At 35.4% G+C, this 13391-nt stretch overlaps 2 protein-coding genes across 7 annotated transcripts in view; one reads left to right on the top strand and one right to left on the bottom strand.

The window, feature by feature from the left end:
• glipr2 (GLI pathogenesis-related 2) overlaps positions 1–7044 on the top strand; it is a 28507-nt gene extending 21463 nt beyond the window's left edge. The window contains exons 9-15 of one of the 6 annotated variants that reach the window (XM_049472965.1): positions 319–501; positions 1542–1604; positions 1849–2052; positions 4438–4515; positions 4628–5456; positions 5599–5669; positions 5741–7044. In XM_049472965.1, the coding sequence (XP_049328922.1) occupies positions 319–501; positions 1542–1604; positions 1849–2052; positions 4438–4515; positions 4628–4788 (689 nt within the window). In that variant the 3' untranslated portion in view covers positions 4789–5456; positions 5599–5669; positions 5741–7044. Of the gene's footprint in view, positions 1–318; positions 502–1541; positions 1605–1848; positions 2053–4437; positions 4516–4627; positions 5670–5740 lie in introns of all 6 variants that reach the window. The other 5 variants (XM_049472961.1, XM_049472963.1, XM_049472966.1 and 2 more) reach the window with 5 other exon arrangements.
• Positions 7045–8302: 1258 nt separating this feature from the next.
• LOC103023746 (intelectin) lies at positions 8303–11676 on the bottom strand. Its single transcript, XM_007256973.3, has 7 exons — positions 11584–11676; positions 11276–11431; positions 10936–11183; positions 9809–9967; positions 9041–9161; positions 8814–8917; positions 8303–8724 (listed from the first exon to the last, which is right to left on the bottom strand). The coding sequence occupies exons 1-7, from the start codon at positions 11633–11635 to the stop codon at positions 8572–8574; spliced, it is 993 nt and encodes a 330-aa protein (XP_007257035.3). The 5' UTR covers positions 11636–11676; the 3' UTR covers positions 8303–8571.
• Between the last annotated feature and the right edge of the window lie 1715 nt (positions 11677–13391).

Here is a 13391-nt window from a genome sequence, read left to right on the forward strand (position 1 = left end):
TTAGGAGTATCAGCTAAAAGCCCTGTATTTCAGCATATTGGGAGGGGGGAGACAGAGGTGGGCTATTTGACAAAAGTTTGTGCCTGTTGTTTTGTTTCACTACAACCCAAGACCATTTCACACCAGATTTCTCACCAAATATCCACCAATGAGCAACTCTGTGCTCAAACACTGACTATTAACTAGCAGATACTAAGATTTATAAATTTACCAACAACTACACCAGGAAATAGGTAGGTGTTTCCAGGTTCCAGTGGGTATATATCATTTTTACAAAGTACTGTAAACAATATCAAACTGTTTCAATTCTCTCTTCAGGTCACTTCACTCAGGTGGTGTGGAAGGACACTAAGGAGGTGGGGTATGGAGTGGCCACAGATGGTAAAACAGTGTTTGTTGTGGGTCAGTATCTTCCACCCGGCAACTTCACCAACCCTGGTGCTTTTGAGAAGAACGTCCTGCCGGCGGGTACTCCTGTCGACCCAAAATCAAACACGTCTGGTATGTAAGCTTTCAAAGTTCATGTTTGTTTCAATCAATTATGATTCATGAAGTAATAAACTAAGATAATAAATTTTTCTCATTTATTTATTCATTTTGTTGTCATTTTTTGTCGGCAAAGGACAGTTTTCATTTTTTTTATCCATGCAAAGAGCAATTTAGGACACGTAAGGACAATTTAGTGAAAGTACAAATAATAATAATAATAAAAATAATAATAAATTTACCTTATTGAAACTTGGAGTATATCGAGGGTGGCCCTCATTTACAATGTGGGCCAGCCAGTAGACAGGGAAGGGATTGTCAAAGAAAAAGAATAAATAAACAAGACATAAGATATTGAAAATTAGATAGAAAACCAATAAGATAAAAATAAGAATTTAGTAGGTATCATAAAATCATAGATAAGAAAATCAAAGGTAATAAAAATGATTAGAATGCAAATACAGATTAATAAAAAATCTAAGAACATAAAGAAGTAAAAATACAAACAATAAGCAATATTTAGAAACAATAAAAGAAGAAAAAAAGAAACTATAAAAGGCCAAAAACAAATACATAAAAATATCTGCATTATTTACACATATTTATTATTTTTACTGTAGTTTTATATAAACACACATTAAATAAATATATGTGAGTAAATGCATATTTCATTAAATTCAATTGTGTATACTATTGCTGTCAGTAAAAAATGGTATTGTTTTTCTATACCTGTTGTATTTTTGGTGTTGTGTTCAAACATATTTGAATGAAACTACCATGACATGTTATTGTTTTCTGTGGGTTTTATTTATTTATGTATTTGAATTCATTATTCATGTGTTTATTTATAAATGTTTGTATTAGTTTTAATGCAGTGAAAAACAACTGTATATATGATTTATTATATATTATCTTTTTAATATTAAGAAGCTTCTACTTTAAGCTTTAAGGCAGTTAATCTGTAAATACATAGTGAATGGAGAGTTTTGATGAAATGGTCTTTCTGTGTCTGACCTGTGGACTCAGACTCAGATCTAAACTGTTATACCTGTTAGGTCCAGCAGATGGAGCTGGAGGAACCAGCAAGAAGCCTACCAAGACTCCGTCACCAGGCAAGGGTGAGTACATGTAGAGCAATATCCCAGAACATCTCCAAATGCAAAATAATAAAATGAACCACATTGGCCATCAGAATTTTTTTTATTATTTATTTATTATATCTTAAGGCTTATTTCTAATATGTATTGTTCATTAACTTCTGAACTGGTGTATGAATAATGTGGTGAACTTTAGAAGGTTAAAACAGTAAGAATACAGTCAAACTCCCTAATAAATTAAATATCAATTCTCTTTCTGTCTCAGATACTTTCTCTAGCCAGCTGCTGAAGGCAATCAATGAATACCGCGAGTGCCACAGTGCACGTCCTCTCTCGCACTGCCCCAGTCTGGCTGAAGAGGCTCAGGAGTGGGCGGCTCACCTGGTCAGCCTTAATACTCTGAAATGCAAGACAGGCCATGGACAATCCATGTCTTACAAATGGACGTCCACCATGATTCCACCTACCAGTAAGCCAGGACTACCAGTTACTTCCATCACAAATATACCTCAGCAAATGTAGAGCTAATTCACTAAATATTAAAATATTTTAATTCTTAATCCATAATATCTATCTATATTGAGCCTGTATTTGACATACTGTTTGACACATTTGTTTACATGGCATTTGATAAACTTGAAATATTTAATGACAGAATTCATAATCCGTTTAGGAAAATACATTTTAAAATAATTTCAGGAAAAAGTTCAGATTTCAGTTTTCAGATTAAAGGTAAATCTATCTACCAGAGGCTTCACTGCTGACCTACATTTGCATTTAAGTATGTAGGTTTTGAATTTATTTATCTATATTTTTGGATGCATATCTTCGCTGTACAATGAAAATCAAGTATCTCATTGTTTTATTTTTTAGTTTACTACATAATTTGAACGAACAATCTGTTTCTGCACTGTATTAACATTTATTGATGAATGGACCAATAGAAATTCCCCAAAAATGACCTGAATCAAACTCTTTTTACATTGACTTCTGCTGAAGGATACTAAGTTTTTAGTGCTCTCTTGTAAGAGATACAGTTTTTTTATTGGACAGCTACAGTATCGCTGACACAGTTTTTTTTTTCTTCTTTTTTTCTTTTAAAGTTGTTATTTTAAAATGTATATCAGCACATTTCACCACCTCACTACGGTGGCCGAGAAAGCCCAGCGCAGTGCAAATTGAAAAGCGCTGCAAAAGCACAAAACACATCCATCAAAATTACAACACAGGCGCAGCAAAAAGAAAAACGCGCTGCAAAAAGAAAAACGCGCTGCAAATAGAACCACAACACAACAGAAGTGAGTCACAACACAACGGAATTTTCCCGGGGGACCTTAAAAGATGCTGTACCAGCTGTATACAAAGGACAATAAGTGGCAAACAAGCTTCTGAAAAGTAAGTGATGTTTATTACCTGTGATTACCACGGTTGTGTGCATATTATTAAAAGTTCTGCTTCACAAAACGCCTTGTTTGCCACTTATTGTCCTTTGTACACATAGTGAAGTCCGAGACGTTACTGAAGACGCAGCTTAGCTGGTACAGCATCTTTTAAGGTCCCCCGGGAAAATTCCGTTGTGTTGTGACTCACTTCCGTTGTGTTGTGGTTCTATTTGCAGCGCGTTTTTCTATTTGCAGCGCGTTTTTCTAGTTGCAGCGCATTTTTCTATTTGCTGCGCCTGTGTTGTAATTTTGATGGATGTGTTTTGTGCTTTTGCAGCGCTTTTCAATTTGCACTGCGTTGGGCTTTCTCGGCCACCGTACCTCACACATTGAAAACAAATAAATGTAATTAAAAGTGATAAATTACTCCAGAATTATATAGAATATTATCTTACTCACTGTCGCACACATAAAAATCTAAAAAATGACAACTTTACTGGAGAAGGAAAAACTTGTATTCATTTTAAATGGAAGTTAATGTAAAAAGATTTTAATCCAGGTAAGAGTAAAAGTTTCAGTTGGTTCATTCAACATTTTGTCATTATTTTTTACACAATTTAAGAACAACTGACAGATTTACATCTAAATCAAAGACAGTAAAACTGGAGATGCATGGTTTTGACCTGTATCTGGAATTGCATTAAAATGGATCTATTTGGCTTACAATCAATATGTTGTGCTTAAGATTTAATGATGTTTCCTAATGATATTCAAGTAAACATAAAGCTTGAATATTATTATATTTGCAGTGTCTAGAACATATTTTGTATGCACTTGTGTTCTTTAAAGCTTAGTTCGACCCCATACAGTTTTAAATGTATGAAACATTAGACATATTAGTATTTTACACAGATTTATACATTTATAATCCTCAACCTTCAAAACATCCCTGCTTTAGGTGCTAAGATAATGATACAATACTTGTAAAATTGGAAAACCACTTATAGATCAACAAGCAAAAAAAGAAACAAAATTCTTATAAACTTTAATGTTAAATGAATGAGTTTATATGAAGCTTTATAATTTAATAAAATACTATATATGTTTTTTTATACAACTGCACTGACCTTCTTAAAACAAAACATGAAATACTTAAACAATTAATAAAATCCTGACTTATGTTACGTTAAGTTTTCAGAATAGCACATAGAAAGTTCCAGCATATTATATATAATTCATAATAAATTAATTAACATACTTAACCGTTTAGGCCCCATTCACCCCCATTTAACTTGTGCATGCTTTATATGATTTTGTTAGAGTGTTTGGTATAATGGAAGGAAACCACTCACTCCATCACATGACCTGCATGTTGTTGGGTTGTATTATGCAGATGAAGATGGCAACATAATAGATTGTGTAGATATTACAGCATATGATTGTGATTATCATTACTGCCTCCTTCCTTGTAGGTCAAGAGATTGCTGACTCATGGTACAAGGAACGTTCCAAATACAACTTTTCCACACCTTCCTTTCAGAGTGCAGCTGGTAAGCTATTAGTTATCCTGCGAACTTTATAAAAATGATTTGTGAATTTAACATGTGACTCTGTGTCTTGTCTGAGCAGGTATATTTAAATAATCCTGCATGTGATTGATAGGAAACTTCACTCAGATGGTGTGGAAGTCTACAGAACGTGCTGGAGTTGGACAGGCAACAGATGGGAAAGGGATGTTCATCACTGTTATCTTCTATGAACCAGCTGGAAACATCTCTAGTCCTGCCTACTTTCAGAAGAATGTTGAACCTGCCAGATCATGAGCCCTCCAGCAGAAAACCCTGTGGTAGATCTTTAACTTCAGGAGATCTTTAAACCTCAGGAGTTTTGAGGGATGCAAGGGTATATTGACTTAAAGGTGGTGGGATTCTGGACTCCTTCCAGTTGTTGTCAGGTATTTATATTCATCCTAATATGCACACAGTTACTGTAGACAGGCTGAACAAGCTTTAAATATTGTAAACATTAATAAAGCAGTAAAAAAAAACGAATTTCCATGTAGGTCTGTCACGATAACTAGGATTTTGTAATGATATTTTGTCCCAGAAATAATTGTGATGTTACAATTGCGAGTCAAGACCGCTAGAGCCAAGTCCGAGTCAAGACCAAGACTGGGAAAGACCGAGACCGATTTCTGAAATACATTAAAGTATCTTCTCTATTTATCAGAATGATGATTAATCTATATCTCTTTATAAACTTGATCAGCATTCACCACATGAACCCAACTGAATCAATTTCCATTTATTTTAATTATAAAATGTGAAAACAATCACGTTGTGCCCTCAAACAAAAACTTTTAAAAAAGAACATTTTGATTCACAACCAGCAGCAAACAAACCTCTAGGCTCGTTGCTAAGGTTAGCTAGCTAATTGCTAGCTTTAGTTCTCTCCCTGGTAACATTACTGTGTAAACTAGCTCGTTGCTAAGGTTAGCTAGCTCATTGCTAGATTTAGTTATATTCCTGGTAACATTAGTGTGTTAACTGGCTCGTTGCTAAGGTTAGCTAGCTCATTGCTAGCTTTAGTTCTCTCCCTGGTAACATTAATGTGTTAACTAGCTCGTTGCTAAGGTTAGCTAGCTCATTGCTAGCTTTAGTTCTCTCCTTGGTAACATTAGTGTGTTAACTAGCTTGTTGCTAAGGTTAGCTATCTCATTGCTAGCTTTAGTTATCTCCCTGGTAACATAACTGTATGAACTAGCTCGTTGCTAAGGTTAGCTAGCTCATTGCTAGATTTAGTTATATTCCTGGTAACATTAGTGTGTTAACTGGCTCGTTGCTAAGGTTAGCTAGCTCATTGCTAGCTTTAGTTCTCTCCCTGGTAACATTAATGTGTTAACTAGCTCGTTGCTAAGGTTAGCTAGCTCATTGCTAGATTTACATTAGTGTGTTAACTAGCTTGTTGTTAAGGTTAGCTAGCTAATAGCCCACATCTCCGCCCATTAAATATGTTTTATTTTTATTTCCTTTTTACTTTTGGGTAATTTACAGAGGTTTGTGGCTGTATGGAGAAGTTTTTTTTTTTTTAATTGAAACATTATCACAACATATAATCAATAACAGGTTATTTAATTTACCAAATACTAAAAACCAATGGGTCCATTTTTGGACCCCAAGTATCTACTTTCATATGAGTCATTAGCCATCAGGGTACAGTGTGTTATAAAAAAATTAATAAATAAATACTCTAAGCTGAACAGAGGGAGCCTCAAAATAGGAATTGCATTAGACAAAGGAAATAAACGTTTCTATAGTGTTATATTCCAAATTTAATGTTTCCATTGCTAAGCTGCTCAGAAACTGCAGTTGAACTAGATATTCCATGTGACTTGTAAACTAATATGAATATTTAACAACTTAATAATTTGGCAGAACTGTTTATAATTACGTTAAGAATGATTCATCCTACATTCTGTAAAGCTTGTCCAGTCTGTCCAGCAACATTTATAAAAGGATGCATGTGTGTGCATTTGTTTCATCTCTCCATAGAATTGTGTCTCAGAGCACTGCTGGGCTATCCTGAGTCCTGTGTGTCAACTTTTCTTCTGATTTTATTAGATTTTGATATTCTGAGAAGTTTTTTAGATAGACAGCAATGCATCTTCTTTGTCATATCAAGCTTAGCTTTACAGGAGAAAAGGGATTTTTGATATTTTAATGTATGATTTAATGTATGTTATGTGTGTTCTATATACAATGTAAGGGGATTATTGCACTATTGATGCATGGCAATAAAAAGTGGAATGCAATGCAATGTTTGCACTGAAGTGCATGCCTATTCAGGGATGTATAGCTGTATGCGTGTATGTATTGTCTGCTAAGATTCAGTCAAATGAATTAGACTCACTGGATGTCACTTCACAGTGCAGATTAAAATTATGTTACTGTATTCTTTGTTTACCCAATTACTCTTGAGCCCATAAAAACAGATAACATGAATATTAAAAGGATTATAATTTGCTTACCATTTATTTGAATGTGAATACTCTCAGATTAAACCTGAATATTTTACACTGAGCTTACATTCATTTGTGTTTTTTTTTTTTTTTTTTTTTTTTCGTCTTTAATTGTTTTTGGTTCTAACTGAATAATGTAGGGATGTCAAACCTGTCCATATTGGGCTCTAAACAACTAGATAGTGCTCGTTAGGCCTCTAGGGAAGAGTTATCAATGATTTATCTTCAATTGATGGCTAAATAAAAGCTTAGCCAGTTTAGCCACAAGATGGTTTCTAATGAATGCTGTGGTTGGACCGTGTGCTGCAGGTGTGTCTGGATTTTAAAAAATAAAGAACTTGCACGAATCAAAGCAGTTTTAGGCACATAATTTGCCTGAAGGATCTGCAGATGGTAACAACAAGCCAGTGCAGGTCCACAGGCATTTTAAGAGCTATATATATATTATATTATTATATGGGCATACAACAGTGGGAATCAAATGTTAATAGTTTCCATAATGTTTGTGAAATTAGTATTTACACAGTGTACACTTCCAATATATAGTCTAGATTATCTGAGAAAATAATTTTAATCAATTATAAAGACTATTTAATCCCACAGGATGAGTACACAGGAAGATGACAATATACAAAACCTAGAAATGCTAAATGCTAAAGCTCACATGAAAAAGCCAGACAACTATTAGAACAATGTCTTGTGGATGGATGAGACTAAATAAAATATTTTTTTTATTTAAATGAGAAGCGTTCTGCTTAGAGAAAGGAAAACACTATATCCCAATATATTGCATATGTAAAATATGGTGGGAGTAGTATCATAGTTTGTTCTTTTCTTATTGCACCTGGGCCAGAACAGCTTGCCATCACTAATGGAACAGTGAATTCTGAAGGAAAATGTGAGCACATCTGTATGTAAGCAAAATCTCAGGTGAACGTGGGTCATGCCGCAAGACAATGACCCTAAGCACACACGATGTTCTACCAAAGATTCACATATACAGTACTTTTTTGCTTTTTGAACATCAGCATATTGGATCATTTTCCTAAACAAAATAAATGATAAAGAAAAAAAATATATATATCTAATGATGAAATTTTAGGAAAAATTTATTCAGAGATAAAGGTTTTGCATTTGTCACTATGTATTCAAAAAGTACTTTATGTACCAGGAAATGATGTAAAGTGCTGTTGAAATCATAATATTCATCTTTAAACCCTTAAAATACTTGTGAAAAGCAGCCAAAATTAAATAATGCACCTTTGGACAACACGAAAAAAAGAGGAAGGGATGAAGGGAAGAAGAAGCACAAACACAAAGAGATTTTGTCATTTTTATTAGGAACACCCAGACGTATAAGAGGACATTTCCACACATACTGTTAGTTTATCATTAATCTAACCTGCTGGTGTTATGATGTAATGATATCAGTTTTAATCACATTGCCCACTCTGTTTGATTAGTTCTGCTATTTAATTTATCGATAAATCAGTTAAAGTGGAATTAGTCTTTTTTTTTCTTATAAACTTGACTAAAATTGAATTTTGGCCATAAAAACACATGATTTCAAAAGACCATAAGAAACACCTTAACGATAGAAGATCAGAACGGCTGCCTCTGTAATTTGTTTGGAGGCACTTTCTCCAGTATGAGTTCCATAACCATTCCAGTCAAAACCAGTGAAGTCGCCACACTGACGAGGAGCTTCTTCTGGAAAGTGTCCTCCTCCACCTATGCAGTACTGCAAATGCACAAATATAGATGAATCAACATCTTAAAGATACTGTACATAATTTATATTACACAGCTATGAAGAACTAATGAACGTACATATTCAGTGTGGCATCCTGTGGGTTTGATTCCAGAGCACATGGCCATAGCTGCTTTCTCCTCATTAAACACTCTGAAGCTGACAAAGCCAGGCTCGAACTGATCTGATGGAAACACAGTTAGAAATTTATCGTAGGGATGAGAAGATCACTGTCAACATGGCGTTTTACCAATCTTTGTGTCACTGTGTTGAGAAAAAAACGTTTTACTTAAAAAACAATACATACCTCTTACAGATGGTCCATAGAAGTTTTTGACTTTGTCGTTGTCCCCGTTATCATACACCACTGGACTGGTGGGACCACTATCTTTATTACACTCTCCTGCGTCAAACCTTACTGGAAATTTCTGAAAAAGAGTTCAATACACATGTTAAAGTGTTAGTTTTTATTAACATTAAGCAAACACTATCAAGGTGTAAAAGGGTGCTTTTTGGTTCCCAACAATATAAAAGACCTTCTTCTCAAGATTCTTAATTCTTTTGAATATACAGTTCTGGAAAAAATAAGAGACCACTTAAAAATGATGAATTTCTTAGATTTACCAAAATGAAAACCTCTGGAATATAATCAAGAAGAAGATGAATGATCACAAGCCATCAAACCAAGCTGAACTGCTTGATTGTTTGCATCAGGAGTGGCATAAAGTTATCCAAAATCAGTGTGTAAGACTAGTGGAGGAGAACATGCCAAGGTACATGAAAACTGTGATTAAAAACCAGGGTTATTCCACAAAATATTGATTTCTGTACTCTTAAAACTTTATGAATATGAACTTGTTTTCTTTGTATTATTTGAGGTCTGAAAGCTCTGCATCTTTTTGTTATTTCAACAATTTTTCATTTTCTGCAAATAAATGCTCAAAATGGCAATATTTTGTATTGGAACTTGGGAGAAATACTGTGTAGACAGGGAATTATTAGACCCAAAAGGCAGGTTATATTGCTACTGACTACTATTGCTATATTTCTGCAGTGATTAAATATAGTGTTTTACCTTAAATAAGTGGTAAAGGTTTCCACCATTCTCCTTGAGGAACTTGGTTTCGGTGTGGTAGCGCAGGATTGAGTCTTTGGTCCAGTCTTTTAGCTGGACGTCATTAGGAATGTGCCACACTGATACATCCTCCCCGCTGATGTCATAGTATCCAGGATTCTGTAATAATGAACACATGTACAGTTGGTAATGTAATACGATTCATGCTGCATTTGGATTTTGATCACATAGTGTATCAGACATTTTGCTTTTAAGACAAATTTCTTATTTTCCATCATCATATTTTATTGCAAACAGAGGTATTCTAATGGGTTCTAATTCAATTGGACACGTTCGCCCTATCATACACCCTGCACAAGGCATTCTGTGATGCTCATTCCTATCTTGCTCACTGTCAACAGTCTATTTTCACACCTTGCATTCGCACTGTTAAAGTTTTTACAGTTTAGGGATAAATCTACACTGATGGGCGTGGTAGTCTGAAAGTGAGGTGTGTTCAGGTCCATTTCTGGCGTGTTTCTGTCTTGGTGGCAGAAAATACAGGTGCGCCACTGACTGATTTAATCCCTGACAACAGTCAACAGTCAGCCGCCCAATCCTATCTTAGCCTTGCAGAAGCTTTACACACACACACAAACACACAGATGTGCTGCAGAGCTGTACAAGTCATATTTTTTGCACCATAATGATACCAAAGACACAGCGACACAATTGACCTTGTACTCTAGATAAAACATGGCCCTACATTCCACTATAGAAAGCATTTTATCAACAATTTATCAACCACATGGGTACCAAGGCGGGGCAGTTAACCCCGCCCCCCCAAGTCCACCAGTGCTATATAGTTCCTCTCCATCAGCTAAAAGTCTGATTTCTTGATGAACTTTTCATTGACATGTTCCAAACTAGTTCTGTGATTATTGTAAATCAGGGGTTCCTAATGTTTTCTTTTACTGTGCGGCCCCTTTTTAAGATTCTAAATATTTCATATGTTGTTTATCATTATGTAATCTGCTTCAGCTTCAAGAGCTCCAGTCACACACAGTGTAGCATCACCGCCCCTCCTAAATTTAAAAGGGTTCTATGCTTAATTGTAGTAAGAAAGGGGAAAAAAGGGGATCATCTACCTTGTAGTCATCACTGGTAGCTCCCTCTGCAGTACCAAACGTGGCAGTGTTAGCCCACGTTCCATCGCCATCAGGTCGCTTGGGGTCACTACCCTGCTGGCTCGACCAGCGATCACCTAAAGTACATTTTCCATTCATGTTGTTCTCATGCACGCTGGCTACCAGTGTCCAGCCTCCTCCATTAGTGGTCATATCACAGTACGCCTGGTACACCACACCATTTCCTGTTGTTAAGTAGTATATTCCATCTAAAGACAAATATTGTGTTATAAAAACAATCAAATCAAAGCATTATTTTAAAATACTGTATGATTTAGCTGTATTATTTAAGAGCACTTACCAGTGTTCGCTCCAAATTTCTCCTTGATGTCCTTGCAGCTCTGACTCAGACTTCTCAGCCTGGCATGATACTTACCAAGTTCTGGGTTTATATAAGTGCCATTTATTAGTATTGGCTTAACAGTGACCTCTTCACCCGTAACTAGTGAAGGTCCCACTGTGGATTGCATCAAACAGAGGACAGTATTAACATATTAGATTAAAAACCTCATCATGACTGTAAAAAATGTAAAGTTGATCTAGAAACTTGAAAGCATATCTAAACAGACAGATGAATAAATTATATTTTCAGATATTAACAGGACTTACTTAAAGTACATCCAAGAACAAAAAAGCATATCAGGAAAATTCCTCGCAACATTGTGCAGCAACTCTTGTGTCTGAGCCTCTACCTCAGCCCACAGTGACAGTTCGCCTTTTATATCAGTTCAGAGTTACCCTATGATCAGTAGCTTCCACTGTTACTCAATATTCAGGCCTAATCATTAAACACAGAGTAAAGCTTCATCATTTGTTTGCTCAGATGGTCTAATCCTTAATGTAGACTTAGTGTTGGTAAATAAGGACTTTCTAATGTTTCTAAAGAGGGATTTTCCATATTAAGACTGACAATAAACATTTAAATCAGTCAGATACATGCTTCTAGAATCTCACAGGGAAAAACTACAGGGAAAAACATTGATGAAATATATGTATTTTTCATTCATTGCATAACTATGATCGTGCAGTACTGTTTAACCCATAAGAGCCCAGACCTATTTCTGAATATTGATGCCAAGTTCAAAACTGATAAAAGATCATTTTAGTGAGCAACTCTTTTATGTTTGTTTCTTATTGTGGGAACATATTTAGGAATACATCTACACTGATTGTCGTAATGGTCTGAAAGTGAGGAGTGTTCAGGTAAACTTCTGGTGTGTTTCTATTTTGTCGGTAGAAAACAGGTGTGCCACTGACTGATTTAAACCCTGACAACAGTCAATCACCAGAGTCCATTCTTATAGGAGCCCCATGCATGCTGCATGCACCCGGCACTGTGTACATCCCCACTCTTTAAACACACACACACAGATGCACTGCTGAGCGAAACCCCGACTTTTACATCAACAATAAACAGAATAAAGAATGAAAATAACATAAACGTGCAGGTCAGTATTCTCTGCTGAGATGCACAGGGCGCCACTGTTAAGATACAAACATGCCAGAACTCACCTGCCTCTTAAAGGGAATGGCAAGTGACACACTGATTGGTTTATTTCCCGTTACGCCGAAAAAAATACACCCATGATTTATTAAGAGAATTAGTACATGCCTTTTGTGCGCGCAAGCCATATTTTTTGTGCCCATATTTTCTGCAATATCAAAGACACACTCTGACACGCCCTAAATCAAGCTGCAAGATGCGCTATTGACCGGTGTACTATAGATTGCTAAAAAAGGGCCCATAATTTTAACATTTTGTTCTAGGAAGTGTCAGGACTAGTTCTATAGAATGTAAAACATTAAATTAAAGCATTAGAATTGTTTCAATGGATGTAACAGAATACAACAGACCTGGGTGGAACAGAATATAACAGACCTGTTAAACAAAAATGCAAAAAAAAAAATATATATAGTTTTATCTCCAGCACTAACCCAGCACATCTCTGTAAATAAGATCACATGATCACACCTTTACACACTGTCCTAAAGTGATGCTCTCAGAATGTCAATTAGGGGTGTCAGGAGTTATATTTAGGGATAGAGTGGTGTATAGAACTTTACACAGCTTTTAAAGGGTCTGTGGCACATATGTCAATGTGGGGTTTTTTTAGGGTTAAAATGTGTATTGAGTAAAATTTGTATTAAAATAAATATAGCAGTTCAGTTTCCAAACATTACAAACATTCGCATCCCCATGACTCGAAGCTTACGAGGGTTGCCAGATTGACACATAGTGGCAAGTGATGATGAGTCTTACTCTGTGAGCTGATTAGTGAATGTATACATTTTATTGTTTGCACATTATAAACAAACTCATGTGAATTATATGTAAATTAGTGGTGTAAATCGATAAAAAAAATGCAGATTACGGTGGAAGTTGGGGGTCAAACTAATTATTTTTGTTAAAAAAAATT

The sequence above is a fragment of the Astyanax mexicanus genome, chromosome 1, assembly GCF_023375975.1.
Source record: "Astyanax mexicanus isolate ESR-SI-001 chromosome 1, AstMex3_surface, whole genome shotgun sequence".
NCBI lineage: Eukaryota > Metazoa > Chordata > Actinopteri > Characiformes > Acestrorhamphidae > Astyanax > Astyanax mexicanus.

Bases quoted from the DNA above. Each gene is read 5' to 3' on its own strand.
- LOC103023746 (XM_007256973.3), bottom strand. From the start codon at position 11,635: ATGTTGCGAGGAATTTTCCTGATATGCTTTTTTGTTCTTGGATGTACT. The intron at 11,432-11,583 runs GTAAGTCCTGTT...TGCAATCCACAG, and splicing joins TGTTCTTGGATGTACTTTAA to TGGGACCTTCACTAGTTACG. The intron at 9,968-10,935 runs GTAGATGATCCC...TCATTATTACAG, and splicing joins CTACCAGTGATGACTACAAG to AATCCTGGATACTATGACAT.